This window comes from Solanum dulcamara, chromosome 2 (assembly GCF_947179165.1).
Source record: "Solanum dulcamara chromosome 2, daSolDulc1.2, whole genome shotgun sequence".
Classification (NCBI taxonomy): Eukaryota; Viridiplantae; Streptophyta; class Magnoliopsida; order Solanales; family Solanaceae; genus Solanum; species Solanum dulcamara.
The window spans coordinates 68685148-68710488 of record NC_077238.1 but is presented as its reverse complement, the minus strand read 5'-3'; the positions used below and the strand labels follow the sequence as shown (position 1 = coordinate 68710488).

At 32.6% G+C, this 25341-nt stretch overlaps 1 protein-coding gene and 1 pseudogene across 1 annotated transcript; both read right to left on the bottom strand.

Moving 5' to 3' along the window:
• Positions 1-2189: 2189 nt before the first annotated feature.
• Positions 2190-6154, bottom strand: LOC129872489 (uncharacterized; annotated as a pseudogene).
• Positions 6155-17426: 11272 nt separating this feature from the next.
• On the bottom strand, positions 17427-20209 carry LOC129872482 (uncharacterized). Its single transcript, XM_055947464.1, has 5 exons — positions 20083-20209; positions 19650-19807; positions 19384-19530; positions 17726-18436; positions 17427-17594 (listed from the first exon to the last, which is right to left on the bottom strand). The coding sequence occupies exons 1-5, from the start codon at positions 20207-20209 to the stop codon at positions 17427-17429; spliced, it is 1311 nt and encodes a 436-aa protein (XP_055803439.1).
• Positions 20210-25341: the final 5132 nt, after the last annotated feature.

The window sequence follows — 25341 nt, the reverse complement described above, 5'->3', positions numbered from 1 at the left end:
TATGTTAGGGAGACAAATGAATATGTGTATACAGTACTTGATGGCATTACACGATTCACGGTATGTCTTCAACAATGTACATGCACATGTGGGAGATTTCAATTGGATGAGCTGCCATGTTCACATGCTTTGGCTGTTTTAACAACAAAACACACTAGTTATGAAAAATATTGCTCTGATTACTACACAAGAGGGAATTTATTATTGACATACCAGTTTCACTTGAATCCCCTCCCAGATGAAAGCACCTGAAATATACCAACACACGTTCTTGAAGAGGTTGTACTTCCACCACTTGGAAAAAGACCTCCTGGGAGGCCAAAATATAAAAGACACAAATAATTGAGAGAAGATGGATTCAAAAAATCAAAAATAACATGCAGCTATTGTGGACAACAAGGTCAAAATAGGAAGACTTGCAAGAATGTTAGGCCTTTGGATTAAGAATAAAGAATGACATTTGAAATAAAGAATAAACTCTATTTGTTTTAGGGCATTAGTTTGCTACAAGAATTCATTTTTTAGTTCAAGTCTAATTCATTTTTGTGTTCTATGGATTACTGGAGGCTTTTTCAATAGCTACATTTTCCATTCTTGTCTAATTCTCTTCCAATTCAACTTTAGTGTGTATGTAATTCATTTTTGTGTTTTTATAGATCACCGAAGGCTTTTTCATTAGCCACATTTTTCATTCGTGTCTAATTCTATTCTAATTCAACTTTAATATGTATGTAATTTATTTTTTATTCAAGTTTAATTCAATTTTTATTCAAGTTTAATTCATAATGCAGGTTTCAGTTTGATAAAACTACTGAAACACATCACTGAAGGCTTTTTCATTAGCTACAATTTTTATTCGTGTCTAATTCTCTTCTAATTCAACTTTAGTGTGTATGTAATTCATTTTTAGTTCAAGTCTAATTCATTTTTGTGTTCTATGGATTACTGGAGGCTTTTTCAATAGTTACATTTTCCATTCTTGTCTAATTCTCTTCTAATTCAACTTTAGTGTGTATGTAATTCATTTTTGTGTTTCTATAGATCACTGAAGGCTTTTTCATTAGCCACACTTTTTATTCGTGTCTAATTCTATTCTAATTCAACTTTAATATGTATGTAATTTATTTTTTATTCAAGTTTAATTCATAATGCAGGTTTTAGTTTGATAAAACTACTGAAACACATCACTGAAGGCTTTTTCATTAGATACAATTTTCATTCGTTTCTAATTCTCTTCTATTCAACTTTAGTGTGTATGTAATTCATTTTTGTGTTTCTATAGATCACTGAAGGCTTTTTTATTAGCCACACTTTTCATTCGTGTCTAATTCTATTCTAATTCAACTTTAATATGTATGTAATTTATTTTTTATTCAAGTTTAATTCATTTTTCATTCAAGTTTAATTCATAATGCAGGTTTCAGTTTGATAAAACTACTGAAACAAATCACTGAAGGCTTTTTCATTAGCAACAATTTTCATTCGTGTCTAATTCTCTTTTAATTCAACTTTAGTGTGTTTGTAATTCATTTTTGTATTTCTATAGATCACTGAAGGATTTTTTATTAGCCACACTTTTCATTCGTGTCTAATTCTATTCTAGTTCAACTTTAATATGTATGTAATTTATTTTTTATTCAAGTTTAATTCATTTTTCATTCAAGTTTAATTGATAATGCAGGCTTCAGTTTGATAAAACTACTGAAACAACTCACTGAAGGCTTTTTCATTAGCTATAATTTTTATTCGTGTCTAATTTTCTTCTAATTCAACTTTAGTGTGTATGTAATTCATTTTTGTGTTTCTATAGATCACTAAAGGCTTTTTTATTAGCCACACTTTTCATTCGTGTCTAATTCTATTCTAATTCAACTTTAATATGTATGTAATTTATTTTTTATTCAAGTTTAATTCATTTTTCATTCAAGTTTAATTCTTAATGCAGGTTTCAGTTTGATAACACTACCGAAATACTTTAACATTAACGTAGCTGTGTATTGCATTATAAAAAAGAAGATATATTTTACATGAACAAAAAACTATATTAAAATTGTATTTTACGTGTACAAAAATTATCTTAAAAAGGATAACACAAAACAATCTTCAAAACCTAACTAATACATCAACTATAAACTATTTTTAGACAACATAGTTTTCATAGACATTTTAACTAGTATAACTACATTTATTTATTTATGTGGTTTTTCATCTTCACTTTGAAGGTTACTTTTTTGCTTCTTCACTGCATATTCCCATAGTAGAGCCCCAAACCTCTTTCGAAGACTATCTGCAGTTAGTTGTTGATTTGCAATATCCTGGCCATTGCTCATTAACTCCGCAAATGAAGCCACAAAAACTCCACAGTCCCTATAAAATTTGAAATATAAAATTATTATAAAAATACTATTGAGTTTAATAAGACCAATACAAAAGATAGTATTTATTTGATAAACAATTAAACTTACAATGAATCTTCTTGTTGTCTTGGAATCTCTTCAGTTATGAACTTACATTCAATGAGCTCAAACTCATATTTTCCATTGTATTTAGGTGATTTCTTCAATTCAAGACGCTTATCATAGAACTTGACCACACTCAAGTAGTATGGTAAAACCGATGAAATCATGCCAGCAACGTTTTGAGTCAGAAAATTCACCCCCCCTCTAGCCGAAAATGAATCATACACCTTCAAACACCTTTCAACAATATCAAACACAATAAAAATCCAATGATAACCCTCTTTAATATTTACTGGAAAGAGAACATAATCCACTTTTTCCCATGGGGTGCTTGCCAACAAATGGCGTCCGCATATATACTCAGCAATAGCATCTGAAGTTTTGATTCCAAATTTCTTCTTATTTTCATGAGCTTCATAAAGTTGAAAATAAGATTAAGCAATCTTTGTCTTGAATAGACAATCAATAGCTGTAAATCAAATATTATTGTTGGTTTCATACTTCCCCTTCTTTCTAATATAATAAAAAATCACGTCAAGATACTGCAAAAGATTTAAAATGATGTCAAGTCTCAGATAATACTTCAAATCTGTAGCAAGTGTCAGTCAATTCAGTGAGCTCATTAAAGCTTGTCCAGAAAAATAGGAGAAGAAGTTGATTCAAAAAAATGAGAGTGTTCAAATGGAGTCTATATAACTAACCTCATAATTCCATGCTTGACCAGAATGTGTCAATTTGAAAAACCATTTTTTTGCTTGTACATTGCAAACACCTAATTCAAATGCTGGCTTGAGGACATTAATAGCATCTGGATACGGTTTCTTTCCCCTTGAAAGCATAAAAAAATGAAATTTTCAGTCAGTTAACTCATTTAAACTAAAGAAATTTTTTGACATATAAAACAACAAACATAAATAAATTACCTTTTTTTGTACTCGTATAAAACCACAAATTGAATGAATCTATCAAATCAGATTCATCATCTACTCCAATTGCAAGTGAAAAGAGATGTTTTATCTCAAATATTTGACGTGTTACACATAAAGTCCCTCCAGATTCAAAATGCTATATATAAGGAGATTTAATTGACTTTCCTGGAATTTCTTTCCTTGCACGCTTCCTCGGTGTCGCTTTTTTTTTATTTTCATCAACGACTGCTTTCTTTTTCTTTTTGTTTTCCTTAATAGTGGCTGCCTTTTTCTTTTTGTTTTCCTCCACAGTGGCTTTCTTTCTTAGGTCTGATGCTTCTGCCTTACGAATCTGGGAAAGATCTTCAGCACACAACATGAAGTCATCAAGCATTTGAGGAGTTTTTTGACAACCCTTTGCCACACACCTTTGTTAACTGCACTACTATTAGGTTGTGCCTCAACTGAATTAAGATCAACAGCCTCTTCTCCTATATACAAAATAAATCTTTTAGTAATGCATTAAGGGAGGAGCAGGTAGAGTAATTAGAGATCAAAGAGGTTTATTTGAACTTTCAAAATAAAACTAATACCATTTATATCAGCAACAACCTCAGATAAAACTTGTTCAATAGCAATTCCTACAACATCTTTATCTGTACATAACATGAACAATTTTAAAAAATTGAATGAAAGTATATGAAATATGTATTATATTTGTATTAAACCTTTCATTACCAATTTTGCTTTTAGAATTCCCAATAGTAGCAAATTTAACGATAGCTTTATACACTTGAGATTTTTCATGCTGAGCTGATTCTACAACTTGAGTGTCATGCCCTCTTGACATATGTATTGATGCATCAACAGAAGAAGAAAATATTGTGTGTAATTAAAATATATTACAAGAAAAACATGTGAATAAAAATTTGGGGAAAAGTGGAAAACTAATCAATTTTGACAGATAATGTTCTATGTTGCTCGGACTTTTCAAAAATACAATTAGGTGCGTCACTACAAGAAATAAGACTTATTGTGGCGAGATTTAGTGGCGACCCTATTTGTTGCTACAAAAGCTTCATATTCAGTAGGGACATATATGGTCGTTCCAAAATGTTTAGTTTCAGTGGCGGCTTATTTTGTGTCGCTGCTAATAGTTGTCACTAATTCATAAATTTTAAAGTCCCGCTAAAATAAAATTTGGGCGCTAAATATTTAGTAGCAAATTTTGAAATGTCGCCCAAATAAGATTTTGTAGCGACCTAGTCGCCGCTAATGTTAATCCAACTAAATTAAATTTAAAAGAAAAATAAACTAAAAAATCTGTAAAAATTTGGAAAGTTTTGAGATATTAAAAGATCATCTCTTAGCTGCTAAACTAAAGGCCATTCTCATCAGCTCTTGCACAAACCTAAACAAAAAAATGGATATTATATAGATTTGGGAAAAGGGATCGGAGGAAAGAAAAACAGAGACAACACTGCTAACAGAGGTTCCTCTTTGCTCAATTTATAGGAACAAGTAGTGTCGATCTATTGGTGAAATATATATGAATAAGGTTCCTTTTTGCTGAATATTCTTCAATTTTTGACTAATAGGGTTCTATAAAGTATGTATTTCATCAGGTATGTGCTCAAATCCGTTTCTAGGTTTATGTATTTTAAGATTTTACATGTAATTTCTATAACCCACTTGAATTTTGTAGGAATGGGGTTCTCTAAAGTCGATGGAGAAGGAAGAGACTTCCTAGTTTGAAAATCACTGTGAGCGTAAGAAGTTCGAAGTTCTAAAGGATTGAACTAGTTCGCCCATTTGAAGTTTTGAAAATTAGTTCGAGGTAAGTTAAAAGCTGAAAGTTCTAAAGATGTTTTTGTATTTTGTATTCTCGATCTTGCGAGGTAAACTAGAAGCTGAAATTCTATATTCTCATTTGTATTTTGTATTCTCGATATCCTCTGTGTGGGTGTTTCTATGTCTGTTGATGGAAGTCCTACATTTAGATTGCACATTGGAAAATCTATCTTGAAATCGAGAGTCTCTTTGTTGTTTACATCTTTATCTCTTCATGGATTTGTGGTTTTGACTAGTTAAAGAATTGACACCTTTGTTGGAGAAAGAAGTATTCACAATTTCTTTACAGAGATTTATTTTTTATACTTTGTGCAGTTCTGTCTAGTTAGCTGATCAATCGATTCTCTTTATTTGAAGTTTTATTTTCTGGAGATGTGTAGAGTCGATAAGACTCACTGTAAATAGCCGCAGAATGTATGGAGAATTCTAGTATTTGTCCTTATCTTTTGTGAGCTACAAAAAGATATGATAATACTTAAAAATTATAGGAATAACAATAACCGTATAATTATATAATTTGGAGGAGAGATATGAGATTGACATTATTGTGCAGTAGATAGTTGATAAATTAAGAATTTGGTGCTATTAGAATGTGAAAAAGAGAAGATTATAAATTATCGATTGGTCTATTATGTGAAAAAAGCTTTTTACTAGTAGACAGTCCATCTGCGTTTTTGATTAAAACAACTACGTAAACTGTGAGTAAGGGTTGCATCCAATTGAGGACGGGGATAATATTTTGTTGCCGGTAGCTTGCTATGCATTGTCCCCTCAAGAGAAGTTGAAGTTATGCAATTTCTTAGCTAATTTCAAGGTTCCAGATGCCTTTTCATCAAATATTTCAAGGTGTGTTGATGTACTTGAAAACAAATACATGGATTGAAGTGTCATGATCATCATGTATTATTGCAAGATATTTTACCCGTAGCTATACATGGTTTGTTACCTAAGATTGTGTGTGAACCAATTATAGCCTTAGGTAAATTCAAGAATCTATATGCTAAGTGCCTGAAAATTGAAGATCTTGATATCCTAGAAGCTGAAATTCCTATCATATTATGCAAACTTCAAATGGTTTTTCCTCCGGCATTTTTTGATATCATGATTCATTTGCCAATACACTTGGCAAGAGAGGCAAAACTTGGTGGACCAATTCAATACCGGGATATGTACCCTATTGAGAGGTAACATCTTATTCTATATATTGAAAACCAATATTTTTAAACTATCATATTCTATAACTCTATTGATGAGAAATCTATATGTAGGTATTTGCGAACACTTAAGGGAGATGTTCGCAACCCAGGTCATCCAGAAGGTTCAATTGCTGAAGGTCATATGGCAAGGGAAAACCTTACGTTTTACTCACGATATTTAAAAAATATCTCAACCAAGTTCAATCAACCAACAAGAAATGATGATGGATTTGAATTACATGATGGGATGTCTATATTTAAATTAAGTGGGCAAACAAAAGGGGCTTCAGTGCGAAAGAAACTACCTCATTATGAGTTCAACCAAGCATGTATGTATGTTCTTCAAAATTGCGAAGAGGTTTCAAAATTCATGGAGTAAGTATCTTATTAATTCAAATATAATTTCACATTAAGATAATTTAAGTAATCTTAACCAACACAAAATGTAGGGAATACATGAGAGAGATTGAAATACAAGGTTCAACGAGATCTCATGGGATGCATAATAATGAGTTTATTGATTGGTTTCGTGCACGTGTAAGTGTTCACTAAAACAACACTTTACTATTAGTATTGGCATATCGATATGAACAAATCTTATTTGTTTTTATAGATATTTGTACTATCTGCACAAGGACGCGCAACAGATGAGCTCATAAGCTTAGCCGTCGGTCCAGAACCATTGGTGCATCGATATTCAATATTTATGGTGAATTGATTTAGGTTTCAAACAAAAGAACTTGTGAGAAAAACACAGAATAGTGGAGTACTTGTTAGGAGAGATGATGCAGACTCTAATAAGGAGTATTATGGTGTATTGGAGGACATTTATGAGTTGCGTTATGTGGGAAACAGAAAAGTTTATCTATTCAAGTGTCATTGGTGGGATGTGGCTCGCCTATGAAGAGGATATAAGATTGACAGTTATGGGTTTACAAGTGTGAATACTCATTGTGCTTTGAATACAAATGAGCCATTTGTGCTGGCATCTCAATCTGAGCAAGTGTTTTACTTGAATGACACGATTGATAAAGATTGGCTCGTTGTTGTAAAGACAAATCCCCGTGACCTTTTCAGTATGCCTGAAGTTGAAGAAGAATTAATAAATGAAGAAGTTTATCAACAAGAGGAAGTGGAATGTAATATCTTGAGTATCAATGACCAAGAAATTAATATTGCAGTGTCTTTACATAGGGATGATATTGAACCACAAACTGTTTGCGTACCAATGATGAAGAAAATCAGGATGATGATTTTATTAATGACAATAATATAGATGTATCTGAGAATGAAGAAAGCGAAGAAGAGTTAATTGATGATAATGATGGAGATGACAGTGATACATCCTTTTGAAGATTGCTTAACAGAGACGACTATATATCTGTCTACATCTTGTTTTGATAAGTTTTCTGTATTTTATTTTGATTAGGTTGACATAAAATTAATTCATAACGCTTGTATCTGCAACTTTATAAATATAATCAGCATTTTAAGTTTAATCAATGTGTTACATTTCCATCAATGAGGCTATAGTTGTTAGCAAAATATCACACATTTTTTTAATTTATTAATCTAATACGTTGTTTTATGAATTGATGTTTTCTTTAGCTAGTAGACATATCTTTTATCATTTTTAATTTCTGAATCTTATGCTTCTCCTTTTTAATCATGTTGCAGGATATGAAAGGAACTGGACGAGGTAAAAGTAGAAGAGGTGGTATAAGAACTGGACATGAAATTTTTCAAGGACGAGAAAGTCTTGCTGGAACTGTATCTCAGCCACAAATACCACCAAGGCAAGGACCTCTACAGACAGAACAATCATCTAACCCAAGGCAAGGACCTCAGCAGATAAGCCAAATATCAAATGACCCTATCCAAAGAACATCTCCAGAGACACAATCATCCAGAACTCTAAATGAAAGTGTAAGCCCCTCCCCGGAGGTTGAAACTGGTGTAGGTTAGTCCACGTCCCTAGCTAGTGGTGCAGAATTGTCTGTGCTTGGTCTTGGTTCTGGAAATTTAAATTTACAAGGATCTAATAGACTAATGGGTGGCGTTCTGCAGCAAAGTAAATTAACTTAAAATGTTGATAGTTTCTCTTCTTCTAGTTCTGCTAGTTCCCTTCATCTGCTAGTTTTCATACTTGACAAAGGCTTAACTAGTTTCGTTCTTTCTTGGGTACAGATATAAACACTTATTTAATAATCTTCTTTTGATCTGTTTCTTAAAATATATAAGCTCAAATTTTTATGTAGCTTTAAGTTGAAAAAAGAAGAGGATAATTGGTTAACAAAAGATGTTTTGGTGATAATGCCATGAATCTGCAAGCTTTTAGTGGAGATGCTAAGATGCCATGATTGCATATAGTTCTCAAGATCACCATATTATTGCTTTGCAGTTTCTCGCATCAATAAAAAGAGAGGAAGAGAAAAATATAAATCTAAGACGGTTGATATTAAAACCAAGTACGGAGGAAAAATCAATATAATTATTCCAGATGACATTGATAGAGCTATGGGTTCTGGTGCTAGAGATATTATTAATTACTGTGGCTTGATCATGAGGAGCAGCATCTCATTTCGAGATGGAAATTAGCAAAAGATTGTTTTAAAACATGGAGAAGCAATGTGGTATAAGGTTAAGGTAATAAATTACTTTCCATTTTGTATTGTCTTTAAATTACTTAATTTATCAAATTTAATATTATAATGTGTTCAGGACAAATTTGAATTTTGTGGTGGACTGCGAGAACATAAGTTACAAGGCTTTGTGATAAGCACTATGCAAAGACTTTTTAGGGCATGGAAAGCTTGATTGCATAATTCTTACTCTGCCTATGATACTGATGAAGAAAGATTGTCTCATCGACCTGAGAATGTTGAGTTGGAGGACTGGAAATACCTAGTTAAGTATTTTGGCAGTGAGAAATTCAAGGTAACTTTATTATAACCAAAACATTGTTGCCCACTCTATAATCTTAGACATATGCTTACATGGAAAACATGACATATTTCAGTAGCTATCTAGACTAGCATAAATATTTTCTGATCTCTTGACTTAGTACAGGTTGTTAGTGAGAGAAACAAAAAAAATAGAGAAAAACAGATAACTAAGCATTCTTGTGGGACGCGATCATTTGCAGAAGTAGATGAAGCTACGGTGAAAACACATTTGTTCTTCTATAATTACATATACTTCTTGTTATTTATATGATTATTTGCTTATATATTTTTTTGTTATTGAACTATATTGTAGAGAAATCCTGAATCGGGAGAAAAAGACACACCAGATAAAATCTGAGAGATTCAGCATACACGTAAAAAAGACAATGGAGAACGTGTATGGTTGGATCCGCAATCCTAACAGATTTATGTAATTCCCTAAAGACATTACCTTATTATCTTTTTGATCTACTACAAGTTACTTTATTCTTTTTTTTGGAGACAACTTCTTCTCAAGATAGTAATTTTCACCTTGTCTACTTCAATATGTAATCTTTCTTCTTTGGATTTGTGGCTGCGTTTGGGCAAAACATCAGCTGTAAAGTTTCTTTGTCTATGTAAATAAACACCCTTGAAGACATGGAAATGAGAACACCATTGAGGACTTAATTACAGCTGCAGTTTTTGCCCCATATTTCTGCAGGTTCTGAAGGTGAAGATGAGGATGACTATTGTAAGGTGTTGCAGGTTGTTGGATGCTAAAGGGTCCAATTATGGTTGTATTGTAGATGTGTACATGGTTGTGTAGTTGAGGTATTTGTTGTTGGATGTTGTAGCTCTGCAGTAAACTTAGTTGTTGATGTAGTAATCCACTCCATTGCACCATGCTAAATCAACCTGCAGGTTCTAGATGTATGCTGCAATTCGACAACAAAGTCATAAAGTGCTGCAACACTTTATTTACCTGCACAATGGAAGCAAACAAGAGAGGAATTCCAAGTGTTGTATCAAGTGTTACAGGTCTGCAATGTACCTATACAGCAGAAACAGAGTAGAAATACCTACTCTAGTCCTTATCTCTAATGATAAGTTGTTTAGTCTAGGAAAGCTATAAACGAGGGACTTTCCCCTTTACAAAGGTCCTAACTATTAAATCTTCAAAGTCGATATAGCTATGAAATAGAGACATCCAAATTGAAGAAGAAGAAGTTAGAACACTAAAGCTGTAAGAAGAGTTCAAGGAGGTTGAATTTTCTTCTTCTAAAACTTTCCATCCCTAGCTTGTCCAACTTGATGTAGCCCGTAGTTTTTTATGGTAGTTGCTGAAAATTATAGAAATATTGTGTATGTTCAAGCATATGACTGCATTTGGACAATGTATCTGCAGGGAAGTTTGCTTCTTGGAATACATGTTTGCATTGGAAGAAGTCCAAAAGCTGGACCAACGAAAGTCCAAAGTTACTTTCAATATGTACGTTATGTTTTGGTGAAATAATTAAATGTTATTGCTGGGTCAGCTTCAACAACTTGTTGTTGAACAACAATCTGAAGAGATCGAGCATCCCATGACTAGGGATGAGATTTTATCATCGGTTCTCGGTGAGAGATCAGGCTATGTTCGGGGAAAAGGATATGGAAATAAGCCTCCTAAAAAGACTCAACTACATCAGTCAAACATAGAGGCAAGTGTATCTTCGGCAATGGAAAGTATTCGTCAAGAGATGCAAGCTGATATGGATTGAAAGTTACAAAAAGAACGTGAACAAATGGCTGCTGATTTAAAAAAAATATATGAAAGAAGATTTACAGAAAAAATTAGAAGAAGAGCGTGAACACATGAAAGGCGAGGTACACAAGATGTTCCAAGAACAAATGGCTGCTATTATGACTAGAATGCAACAGGTACTTTCCCTTGCTCTTTTGGAATATAATAAATTGTTATTTTCGTGTAGAAAATAGTTACATTAAAAGTTGGACTAGTTATTAGGAAAATCCAACAATTGAAATGTTTTCTGGAAAGCTTTCCATGGCTTTAGAGATGCCGAATCCAACAAAGCTATGGCCTATGGCCAACAAGAAGTACTTTAGTTATCAACAGTAAGTGGAAGATTGTTGGAAGTTTTTTGTGTTATCTATTTACTGGAAACTAGTGAAGGCTTCTGATAAGCTATCAACAACCTCATCATTATCTATAGGACACTTTTGGGAAAGCTTTTCTTGGTTTCAGACGGCGAAACTCATTTAATAAGTCACTAAGGCATGATTTTTTGTTAAGGCTTCCAAATAAAGTGCTCATGTAACAACCCCTAAAATGTTGTATGTCGGTATTTCAATTCTCGATGAAAATAATATAGCCTCTGTATTTTGGGCATAACTTTTCATAGGTTAGTCCAAATTAGGTGATTCAAATTTATGGGTAACCAAAACATCTTTATCTACAACTTTCATGAAAACATATCTTAAGATTCAGAGTATAAGTAGGACAAATAAATTAATCTTTGCAAGATATAGTACTGTAACGGAATTGAGTGTTTATAGAAGAAAATTCATATCTCACTGTAGGTTGCTCCAAAATGGTTGATTCTTGAACGATATGAAACTAGACTTCCATATCTACAATTCTTATGAAGACACCAAATCCTAATAAGGAATTTATCTTATTCAAACGCAGCTCTGAAAAAGAGTATTATGTTAAAAAGAACTCATCTTACCTACCATGGAAAAATCTAGATACATTTGACATCATGCATAACATAAATTGTCCTCCATTTAACATCATCCATGATATCAATATATTCCATTAAATTTTTAGATTTTTCTTTATAATTATTTTATTTATTGTTAGGTCCCTCTTTCCCACCTATAAATACCCACTTTATTTCCTCATTTTATTCACCAAGCTTTCTTAAGCATTTCTTCTCTCTATATACTTGTTCTCAAATATAGTTTTAGTTTTAGTAGTATAAAAATACTACTCCAGTAATTCTTATACTCCGGGTAGTACACAAAACGCTCCGGCGAGAAGAAAAGGCTAGGGGTTCAAGAGTGTTCCAATTCGGAGTAAACCTTCGGATTTAAGGTATGTAAGGCTTTCATAGCATTGGATTGAGTTCGTCCATGCGACCAATATTTAAATTCATTATAATTGAGTTATAGTTTAGTTTTATCCAAATCTTGAATTCTAGATGAATTAATTCTTCTTATATTGAGTTTGATATATTTATGCATTAATATTATTATTATTGTTATCTCTCATATTATTGGAATTATTGTTCATGGCTACTTTACCATGAATCCTAATTGATTTGATGTTCATGAATATTTTTACATATGTTTTGAGTAAAGATGTTGGCTTTTTATTATTTTCATTGATAAAAAGAAAGTTATATGAATTAATACTATATATGTATTTTATAGAGTTTTAAAAGAGTAAAAGAGTTGAGTTTGAATGAATTTGAGCAAATGATATTTTGAGCAAGATGTTTTGATGAGATGTAAATGATATTTTTTGGAAGTATAATGATTGATGAACATGAAATGAGATGAGTTTGATGGTTTAAATTAAAGTCCAATGAGACTAGATGAAGAGTCTAATATGAGCACATATTTTGGGAGTAGTATTGAGCACCGAGTTGGGTAAGAGTTTAATTGACTCAAACTCCAGAACTACGTAGCCAGCGTAGGATGGAGGTTATGCCTCTTAAGTCCCAAAAAGAAGAATTTGATGAGTGGATCCAAGATGGTGATGTCCTTTATCCTGGCAAGGTATTGGATGGATGTGGCAACGACATCGCTTCGTTGTATCATCGCTAGCTCATAAGTGATGGTTGTCGGTTAGAGAAACTCCCAACTGAGTAAGCATTGCTTATTACTATTATTTTTATTATTATATTTTAAACTTGCATTACATATTGATGTTGAGATGATGTTGAGTTTTGAGCTGAGTTTTCTTGAAAGGAGTTTATTGATATCTGTCCTTATCTTCCTGCCATTTTACATACTCGTACATTCCACGTACTGACGTCATTTGACCTGCATCGTTTTATGATGCAGATACAGGTGTTAAAGATCCTCAACAGGCGTTTCGTTGAAGATCATTATTTTTCAGCTATTTGGTGAGTCCTTGTATTCGAAGGAACTCTTTATCCTTTAATTATTGTTGAGTATTATATTTTTTTAAGGTAGCCATGGACATGTCATTGGCACAATCTAAGAGTATTAGAGGCTTCATAGATAGAGTTTGATGATGTAATTGGAGTAGTTCTCCTTAGAAACTACTTCTTCTAAGAATTATCTATTTTTCCTTTGATTATGACAAGCCCACATTAGTATTATTAAGTCTTCCGCTGATGAAAAAATGAGTAATGAGACCAAGTGGTTCTCTCGGAAGCCAGAGATGGTTTCTGAGTGCTGGCCACGCCTAGAGTACCCTCTCGGGGCATGACAAACTTGGTATCAGAGCACAGAGTTCAAGAGTCCTAGGGTGTCTATGAAGCCGTGTCTAGTAGAGTCTTGTTTATGGATGTGTCGTGCACCACACTTATAATCAGGAAACTATACGACATTAGGAATTATTTCACTTCTTTCATAATCTGAGTTCGTGCGATAGAGTTTAACTCTATAAAAGATTTCTTTTTAATTCGTGCGTTTACACGTTTCAGACATGCCTCCTAAACGTTCAGCTAGTCAGAGGAACGCTGCCAGCACTGATGTTCCACAGTCAGTGATGCCTCCACGGAGGTCTAGGGGCCGACCTGCAAGGTCTACTGAGGTACCCCAAGTACCTACTGTTCAGACCATTCCTACTTCTGAGGAAGATTTTCAAGGAGCGATTGCTATGCTCACCCAGTTGGTGGCTGCTCAAAATAGTAGCCAGAGTTCACCAACTCCTAGCTCTAGTTATGAAGAGCCATCTGCTGCTACGAGAATCAGAGATTTTCTGAGAATGAATCCGCCGGTCTTCACGGGTTCCAACGTTGATGAAGACCCCCAAAATTTCATTGATGCGATGTGGAAGATACTAAAAACGATGCATGCTACAGATATCGAGGGGGTTGAGTTGGTGTCTTATCAACTCAAGGATGTGGCAAATGTCTGGTATAACCAGTGGGAAGAAAGTAGAGGTGAGGATGCAGAGTCTGCTCTTTGGGATGAGTTTGAAAGAGCATTTCTTGATAACTTCTTTCCCCAAGAGCTACGTGAAGCAAAAATTAAGGAGTTTGTGAACCTCAAGCAAGAGAGTATGACTGTGAAAAAGTATAGTTTGAAGTTTATTCAATTATCCAAATATGCCCCAGAAATGATTCCTCATATGAGGTCTAAGATGAGGAAGTTTGTCTCTGGCCTAGGCAAACATGTAAAGAAAGAATGTAAGGCAATGCTAATGATTTTTGACATGGATTTTTCTAGATTAATGGTGTATGCTCAGCATGTTGAGGATGACAAGAAAAAAGACAGTTTGAGACATTGAAGTCATTCGAGGAAGTTGATATTGTTTTTCTATTTTCAGGGACAAGGTTCTTATGCAATGGGGGCCCAATCAAGAAGTAGTTTGAAGGCGTGCAATGGGAGTTTTTGCTTTTTGTACTTGTATATGCAAACACGAAATGCTTTTGTTCTAATTTTGTGAGATACAATGATAATTGAAGTACTAGCTAATATGTACGTACTCGTAAATGCTTTTGTTCTAATTTTGTGAAATATTATATATTAGATATTTTTAATATCTATATATATACTAATTTTAGAGAATTATTTTTTAAAACACTAAATATTGGTCTATAGTAATGAGATGAATATTATCTTTTGCAATGACAAAAAAGTTGCCATTGATATTTAGTGGATTTTTGCGGCTGTTAATTAATTACGTGTAGCAGCGACATAAAAGTTGATGTTAATAGTTTATACTTTTTTGCAGCGATAGGAGATGCTACTAATTAATATCAATATTTATCAGCGACATAACAGTAGCCACAGTTAGCGTGTAAGCTTTTGTGGCAACTATGTCGCCACTATAGGCCATATTTTAGGAGCAACATAACAGTTGCCACAGTTATCGTATACGATTTTGTGGCAACTATGTCGCCACTATAGGCCATATTTAAGGAGCGACATAACAGTAGCCACAGTTAGCGTGTAAGCTTTTGTGGCAACTATGTCGCCACTATAGGTCATATTTTAGGAGCGACATAACAGTTGCCACAGTTATCGTATACGATTTTGTGGCAACTATGTCGCCACTATAGGTTATATTTTAGGAGCGACTTTCCAAATATTTGTGTTGTAAATTATTATTTTTGTGGCATATTTATTTATATATTATGACGAATTATGTCGCCACAGATGGAGTTTTATTGTGGCGACATTGTTTAATCGTCACAAATAACCTTTAGTTATGGAACTACTACGAATGGAGCAATTGTCGCTGCTATATACCATTAGCGGCGACTTTGGATCATTTTGTAGCGACGTTTGGCGCCACAATAAGTCTTATTTCTTGTAGTGCATGTTGGATCCTTCAAGAATAGTGCATTTTTGGAAGACCCAACATGGGTGCGACAACACTTTTGGAGAGTCTAAGCAAAATAGGCCATTTTTGGTTCCTTGAGGAGAGTAAGGGAGAAGGAAGATTGAAAAAGCCAAATGGATACTTATCCTACTGTTATTACAATTTCCTAATTTATTTCACTATCAAACTTGGAAAATGGATGACACCTATCCACTTTTACTTCCACTCCTCTTTATCCCAAGTTACACATAGAATTCGATAAGTATAAGCATTTCTATTATCATGGAAACATATTTTAGCTAGAATAGAGAATTTTTAACATATTAAAAATCTCCAACTTCAAACAACAAGCTCTGTTACAATGAAAAATCTCCTCCATCTCATTTACATCCAATTTCTCTATTCAAGATACTTTAACCAAATTTATGGAGTGAAACGAAAGACGATTAATTAGACACTACATTAGAGTATGAAAATCACTAAAGCTAAACTATATATGACAGTTCTAGTCAATGTCACTTGAAAACTATAGCACACAAACAATTTTAGTTTGGTAAAAGAACTCATCCACATTAGCACAGAGAACACAAGCACGCAATCCACTATTCAACTCTGCAATGCCTATGATTATGAATAGTAACACTAGCAGCTAAACCATATACAACAACAATATACCCTGTGTATGGGGAAGGTAGAGTCTTCGCATACCCTACCCCTACTATGGGAGGTAGAGTCAACTTTAGTGTGTACGTAATTCATTTTTGTGTTTCTATGGATCACTGAAGACTTTTTCATTAGCTACACTTTTCATTCGTGTCTAATTCTATTCTAATTCAACTTTTATATGTATGTAATTTATTTTTTATTCAAGTTTAATTCATTTTTTTATTCAAGTTTAATTCATAATGCAGGTTTCAGTTTGATAACACTACTAAAACACATCACTGAATGCTTTTTCATTAGCTATAATTTTCATTCGTGTCTAATTCATAAAAATATAACTCCTCTACATTAGCACAGAGAATACAAGCACACAGTCCACTATTCAGTTCCAAGGTCTATGATTATGAATAGTAATACTAGCAGCTAAAACCATGCAGCAAATTATATTCATAGTCAAAGTTCACCATTCTTCTAAGTGAAAACATGTGAATAAAAAATTCAAGCTTAAACTACAACTTAGATAAGTAAAAACTCTAAACAGTAGATAAACTTCAGTCCCTGCCAGCAAGCAAAACAAGATAATATAGATGTATTTAAAACATAAAAGAACCTCCATTGAAGTCTAATCCACCAGAAAATGTCTCGCCAGCCTTTTTATTAGATGATTCCCTGGCTTTTTGAGTAAAAGAACTGTTGTCTCTCTTAGCAAACAACAAAGAAATATCCTTCAATAATTGTTTGTTGGAATTCATCACAAATTCTTTCATTTGAATAGATTGTAAGTCTATCTTCTCTTCAAGAGCTTTGTGATTTTTATTCGCCTAGTATATAATCAAATATAACACAATTATTAGAATAACAGTTTTAAAAAAGATAAAGCCTAAAAGCAAGTTAGCTTATACCTTTGCAAGTTCTTTTCTCAACTCTATAACCTCCCTGGTCAACATATCTAGACTATGGTTTGATCCTTTCGGCTCCAATTTCAAAATTTCAGAATGGTAATCACGAGGTTCAGAAAGTCTCAATTTAGATACCTCATCTTCACTCGCCACTATATTCTCAAACTGAAATTAAAATACAGAAACAAATAGATGTATTAACTTGAGTTGAAATAATATATATATATATATATATATATATATATATATATATATATATATATGTTTCATAAATTATATTAACTTTGTATAGATACCTTGCATTTCGTAGGCATGAAGATGCCATTTTCAATAAGCTTTTGCCAAGGACTTTCAGCAACGGTTTTCCACCTCAAAATTATTGGAATAGAATCAGAAATTTGAAGAGCTAAATCTTCATCGACTCTATAACAACACTCAAATATCCAAATTTGAAGGGAAAGAGGCAATCCACCTAATATATAGTACTGATTGGTTGAATTAAGCTTGTGCCTCACATTATCAAGCAACTTCTTGTAGACATCTAAACCCCACGAGTAAGAATTGAATTGTCCATTTTCCACAAGGTAGAAATCTCTATTACTAATTTGGTATTCATTGTTCTCATATGAGAACAAAAAATCATTAATAAAGAACAAAACAGCTAGTGAAATGGCAGAATCATCATCTATGAATTTTTTTGATAAAAATAACTCGCGTAGATGATTCTTGTAAATAGTAATTTGTTCAGGGAAATAATTGCTCAACAACCGACAAGGAGAATCTAGAACATTAACAGAGCAACCATCACTAACACAATTTAAGCCTATAATTAACCCAAATTCCCTAAGCCCGAAAAACAACATCTTCTCATTTAATTCAACATCAAACACATCATTTGGTGTGTGTTTTAACTCCCTGTTCATAAGGCAATGAATAAGTTGGAGTTGTATGGTCACTTTCAGAAGGTCAAGAAAGTAACCAAAACAAGTATTCCTAAACAAGTCGAGCTGTTTTTTCAGATAAAGAAAGTTTTATCTTCTCAATCACGTCATGATTAGTATATGACGACCATCTACTTGAAGAATACAAAACATCTGGATGTCTCCAGAATTTACGATCCTACATATAAATAATATCAATCTATCACTATAGATAATTATATCTTCACATAAACCCTCAAATAGGACTTAAAAGATATGTGAGATTTCAAGGAAAGAAGAGTAGCTTTATCAGTGCTAATATTAGCTAGTGAAGAAGAATGGTAATGAAGCATAATGAAAACTGCAAGAGAAAATGGAAGATTGCAAATTCTACCCATGACTGTTTTTATATTGGAATGTCTTTTATATGAAAATAATTGATAATACATAGCAATGATCTTAGAAGATCTATTTATTGATATCAAATCTTTCTTTGGTTTTAAGATCAACAATAAGATAAGATTAAGGGATTATGAATCTAACGTAAGAAGTGATTTCAAAATAGAGAAACTGAAAACCTTTTTCATTAGCTATAGGTTTCATTCGTCTCTAATTCAACTTTAATGTATGTAATACACAATTTCATTCAAGTTTAATTCATTTGTGTGGTGTACAGATAACTGAAAACTTTTTTCAATTAACTACAGATTTCATTCATCTCTTATTCTCTTCTAATTCAACTTTAATGTATGTGTAATACATTTTAATTCAAAGTTTAATTCATTTATATTTATTTATTTAAAAAAATAAACAAATTGCAACACAAAAGATTTAACAATTCATGACAAAACTCCCAACAATCACTGATATAATAAACTTGAGCAAATAAATTTAGACTATAATAAAATTATCAAATACACAAATTTTTCTTCAACATCTAGCACACAAGTTCAAAACAACAACAAACTAAGAAAATACACATAAACAGATTGAAAATGCTATCAGTTAAATAATGTGTTGGTAGAATGACATACCAGATATAAACTCTGCGGTAGAACCGTATTTTTGCACAATCGATTTCGAATTTTTGGATTCTTCTCCTGAACAACTGTAGGTTTCACTTTCTTTGACTGAAATTGAGGAGGTAAATCCTCAAAATCATCATCACTGTCAACAAATTTCTTAGATGCCGATGCAACATCAACTCATTTGTTTTCGATTTAGAACTCAATTCATTGGTTTATTTCTTACTTATACCGCCCTTTTTCTTCACATGCAATGCTTGGAAATTTTGATTAACCTCACCACCACCTTCTTCTGGAGATTGATTTGCAGAAATTCCCAAACTAAAAATTGGACCGACATTCACTTCACCACTGCCGGTTGAATCAACAATTCGAATTCGTGGGCTTCTTCTAGGAGATTTCTGACCTTCCATTACAATTGTGCACCTAAAACCTATAAATTCCGTCTGAAATAAACAAGAAGATGAAGGAATAAGGGAAGAATGAAGAAGAGATGAAAGAAGAAGAGAGAGACGCAGAAACTGAAGAGAAACCTTACAGAGAGAAAACTCTTTCCTCTTCCTCAAATAAAAAGGGTATATAATGTTTTTTTAATTAAAATATTGCTATTGATTATTAAACATGATAATAAAATAAAAGTATATTTAAAAATAATAAATATTTTTTAAAACACATTCAATTAAATAATTTTTCCTGTATATTACATACCAGTGTGAAAGAAATGTTCACAAATAAGTTTTGTGATGGAGCTTCTACCGTTATCAACAACTTTTTCTAGACAAATGGTGCAATTAGGAGCAGCATTAAAATCATTTGGAAAAGTATTATTTGCCATAACTATTAAAAAATTAAGACAAAACACTTAATTGAATGGCTAAAGAAAAATTTGCTTGGTCTGATAATTAGTCCTAACTCAAGGATAATGGGAGAAAGATCAAGGGCTACCAACAAGGGTTCTATTGTCACTCTGGTGACAACCCTGACTACTGTAATAGGGGTTTCAAAAACTAAAGTAGTGAAGAGGCTACATGTCACACTTCGGGGTATTCTAGGCGTGGCCGGCACTCAGAGACTCTAGTCCCCAAGCGAACCACTTCGCCTGTTCACACAATCATTCAATCAACTCTCTATTAGTGGAGCACTTAACTCATCAAGAAGATCAAATAGATACTTATAGAATAAGGTCAAAGGCCAACAATCTGTCTAATCCAATCAACAAGGCTAGTAAGAGTGAAACTAGCCAAAAGACAATCTCAAATCAACAAGACAACAATCTAGTCTATGAAGCCTCTATCACTACTATCTAAATAGTGTCAATGACAGGTTCATGACTACCTCAATTCAAATGAAGAAAACTAAACCCAAAAGTTAGAAAGATAAATGTGGAATCCTCCGGAAGAAGGGAGGACTCACCAATCAGTTGAATATGAATAGATCATCAACAATGCGCCTATTGATGACCTCTAGTACCTATCTCTGCATCATAAAATGATGCAGTCCCAAATGGACGTCTGTACGTGAAATGTACGAGTATGTAATATGGTAGAATGAAACAGGCATAAAGTAGAATACTATCAACTCAGATAACTCAAATCAAGAAGTAAGAAACTCAATCAAGATGTCATAAGTCTAAAGCAAGAGTAAGGTTTAGACAGAGACTAATCATATAAAATCCAATCCAATCCAAACAGAGTACAATCAAGACCTATATTGAGTTTCTCTTATCCGACAATAATCACATATGAGCTAGTATCATACAACAAGCTCGTTGTTGTTGCCACAACCATCCAGTATTTTGCCACGGTAAAGGATAAATCATCCAATCATGGATCCAATCAATCAATCAAGTCCTTTCTTTTTAAGGCATTAAAATAAAGGAAAATATTTGACTTTAACGGCTCAATCCTCTTCTACGCTGGCTACGTAGTTATTGGGTTTGAGTTATTACTTACTCTTACCCAATTCAGTGCTCGATACTTCTTCCAAGACTCAATACTAATAAAATAATCAATTCCAATCAACCACTCAACAAGTCTCATATAGACTCTTATCAGTTCATCAGATCCATCCAATCAATCATTTCAACTAATCAATCTTCTAATCATTTATTTAAGAGTAGTTGGGACAATCATTTATGAAAACATTTGTAGTTGAGATCATTCAATTGGGTTCAATGATGAAGATACAAGGACTTCAAGTTTTATCAAAACTATCATCATGCTCACATCACAATCACAATCACAATCACAATCATTCATTCACAAGTTCAAGTCTCTAGACTCAATCCTTAAACATATACATTCAATATTAGTCAAAATACTATTAGAATTTATGAAATAAGTAGTTTAAATCATTTTTTCAAGAAACAAGTTCATAAAAAAATATCAATTTCGCAATAGTAGGTATAATATGTAAATTTAAGGAAAATATCTTGAAACACAATCATGAGGTCTTAAATCATTCACAAATCAATCTATCACAATCATGGGGCACATGAAAGAACAATGTTCATGCTTTAGTTTAGCCTTACATACCTGGGATGAAGACAGGACAATCAATCTTGCAAGAGTATGCTTGAATCTTTAAGGTTCCCTAGCCTTTTCTCCACTCCTTATCCCTAAGTCTCTAGTTAGAATTCGTAGAAAGAACTTAGAAATGTTTAGAAACTCCTTTAAGGTCAAAAAACAACCTATATCGGTCATGGTTAAGTATAGGAGGGGTGGAGAAAAGTCTGAAATGCCCCTCATTAAAATTGCGAATTTTGAACTATCGTGGAGCACCTCCGCGTCACACCGGGGGTTCATTTTAGTTTATTTTTTTATGAAAACTTTCGATAAACATCTAGGACCATCGAAAATAAAAAAAAACATTGACCTAATTTTGGGCAGGTCCACGTCTGTTTTGCGGTGTCACTCTGAAAAGTTATTTTTTGATCCGATTAACCTAAAATTCGATCGAGACCACTGTCCCACTCAATTTTTCAGCCTCAAATTTGCCAAAAAAGTTTGGAATGATGCATTATGCGAGAAATCTCTCATCTAGAGGTTTTTTGATAATTTTCAGGGTATAAAAACTTTGGAGGTACCTTATGAACTTAAACCACATCCAATACACTTCAAATACTTAGGAAAGGACCTTAACACTTGCATGCAAAGTTAGAATTACTTGGTAAGATTCCATCTGCATAAGAAGGATGGTTCGGATTTTAGCTTAGAAAATTTCAGGGTGTTACACTACAACTGAGTCCAATGTCGTTGGGCGGGGGTGGAGCTAATAGTCTGCATGAGGGTTCGGTCAAACCTAATAAATTTTATTCACTATTTGTATTAATTAATTAATTAATTATATATAAATATTAAATTTAAAACCCAATTATTATCACTTAAAGTTGTCATTATAAAATTCAGAATTCATATAATTAAAATTGTAACTGCGCCTCTAAACCGTGAAAGCAAATGGCGCGCGCACACAGATATTTATATAGATATATATATATAGTTGGCACGTAAGGGTTAGATAGTTGGCATGTAACAACTCTTTTAGTGTCACGATTTAAAAACTTGAGTTGTGATGACATCTATCCCAATCCAACTTTGATAGGTAAGCCAATTCTCAAACACGGCAAGAAAGTAAATAAAAGTGGAAAATAAAGTAAAAAGATATTAAGTAGGTATTTGGACATGCGATTCTATATCGCGATATATAAGCATGCGATGAAATCAGTGTTTGGACATGTGATTCTATGCTAATTTTATCTTATGATTTCACATCATGAGATGAAATTTTAAATTCTCCAAAAAGCATGATTTGGGAATTTCAAATCATTAGTTGGATTTCTCAAATATAAAATTGACCCACAAATTTATATTTTATAAAAACAACCCCACATTTATATCTACTAACTATATATTTCATATATAAATAAAATTTATTATTCATATCATAATGTTTTAACCATTTATATCTCTTATAACAATTATTCACACCAACATAGAGTTATTATCACTTCTAATTAATTTTTACTTTACTATTTATATTCACCAAATTTATTATTTTTGATGAAATTTATTTAACAACCAAATTGAGCAACAAATGGCTCAAAGTAACAATGTTGGCTCATTTTTCGGTCATATAATCGAAAAATGCAAGTTCAACGTGAGAAAATAATCTGTACTATGTGGAAAAATTATATTAAAGACTAGTACACTATAATTTATGCTCAAATTATTTTTATTGAATTAAAGTTTGATCAATAAATGTTTTTTTAGAATAGCTTTGTCATAATGTATTGTTCGATTTTATAAACTTTTGCTTATATGGTAAGATTGTATAAAGAATTAGCACAATTTTAATAGTTTTACAACTTATGAATTTTCTATGTTTATAAGTAAATATACAACATAAAAAGTGTGACGACCCATTATATCATTTTGAGTACTAGGGCTTTTTATTTCATAAAAGACTCATCTCGTAAATTTTTAATGTGTATTTTAGACTATTCGATAACTATGGTTATTTAATTGAGGGGTGAATTTAGATAACTTATTTAATTAATGGGCTAAAGTGATAATATATTTAATACCCTGTACCACTTATTCCATATTTATTAAAATAGTTAGTAGGGATATCACTTTTAGTACTTAATTAATTTGAGAAAGAAAAGTAAAAGAAGAAAAAGAGAACAAGAGGACGAGAGACTCACTGCGGTAGAAACAAAAATGAGGAGAAACTGGAGTGAGCCAGGTAAGGTAATTATATGCAAGTTTTATATAGGAGCATAGGGTACTATTGTTATCAATGTATAATGGAAAGATTGATAAATGAATATATATATATATATATATAATGTCATCATGTGTTGAACAGAAAGAAGGAGGAAAATTGAATTGAAAGATGTTATTCACGTGGGTCCTTGTCCATTTTGATTTTGTCTTTCCGTCAGGACTTCGTAATTTGTCTTAATTTTCTTATTATTGTTATATTATGATTTAAGTTTGGTATATTAAGATAGAAAATTAAATTTTAGGTGTACTTTATTTTATGATTATCACCATATCTATGGTATTGAAGGGATTTAGAGTTAACCCTAGGCTTGAGATTTAGGTAATTAATTAATTGTAGATTTATGATGAGTTTTTTAGTCTAGGCTAGACATATATATAATATTAGTGTTACGGATTCGTTGCTTACGAATATTGTATACTTGATAGATTGGAAATATGAGGCTTTGAAGAAAGGAAAAACATTGGTGAATTAGCTTGGTCGATTCGGTTCCTCGGTTGAGGTACACTATGGTTTTATTTTATATCATAGACACTCTTAATAGCGATTGATAGACATTGAGTAATATGTAAAGTTTACTATGCATTTAATTATTATGGTTTGGATGGTCGGTATGTTGTTGTGATTGATCTGAAATTTCAAGACCGTAAAATCCATAATCTTAAATTTGCCCTATAAAAAATGGTGCCTTGAATATAAAAAGCATGATGAAATATTGTTAATAAAGTGGAATGTAATAATAAAGAATAATAAATTAATCATATTTGGATCGGGTGTCATATTTTAACATGGTATATTTAGATCGAGTGTCACATTCTGGCATGGTATATTTGGATTGCGTGTCACATTTTGACATGGTATATTTGGATAGGGTGTCACATTCCGACACGGTAATATGAAAGGAAAACAACTTAAAATGACTTAATTCTACCCAATCTTCAATAACACATTTTCCAAAATAGTGTGATGTGGAAGCCTGAGTCCTCATGTGTGATCTTGATATTGCTGATTGGTTATGTAATTGTTCATTTCATTGTCACTTGATCTTGATCTTGTTGGTTTCCACCTGTTAAGTGCTATGGTTGATTTTCCGCTATTACTTTATGAATATTAATTTTTATTTTGAGTTGGCCGATGATACCTACTTAGTACATATTGTCTTGTACTGACCCCTACTTGTATTTT

Coding starts and splice junctions, on each gene's coding strand:
- LOC129872482 (XM_055947464.1), bottom strand. CDS start 20,209: ATGGCAAATAATACTTTTCCAAATGATTTTAATGCTGCTCCTAATTGC. Junction 19,531..19,649: donor CAGAAGAAGGTGGTGGTGAG/GTTAATCAAAAT, acceptor TCGGCATCTAAG/AAATTTGTTGACAGTGATGA. Junction 18,437..19,383: donor TACCGCAGAGTTTATATCTG/GTATGTCATTCT, acceptor CTGAAAAAACAG/CTCGACTTGTTTAGGAATAC.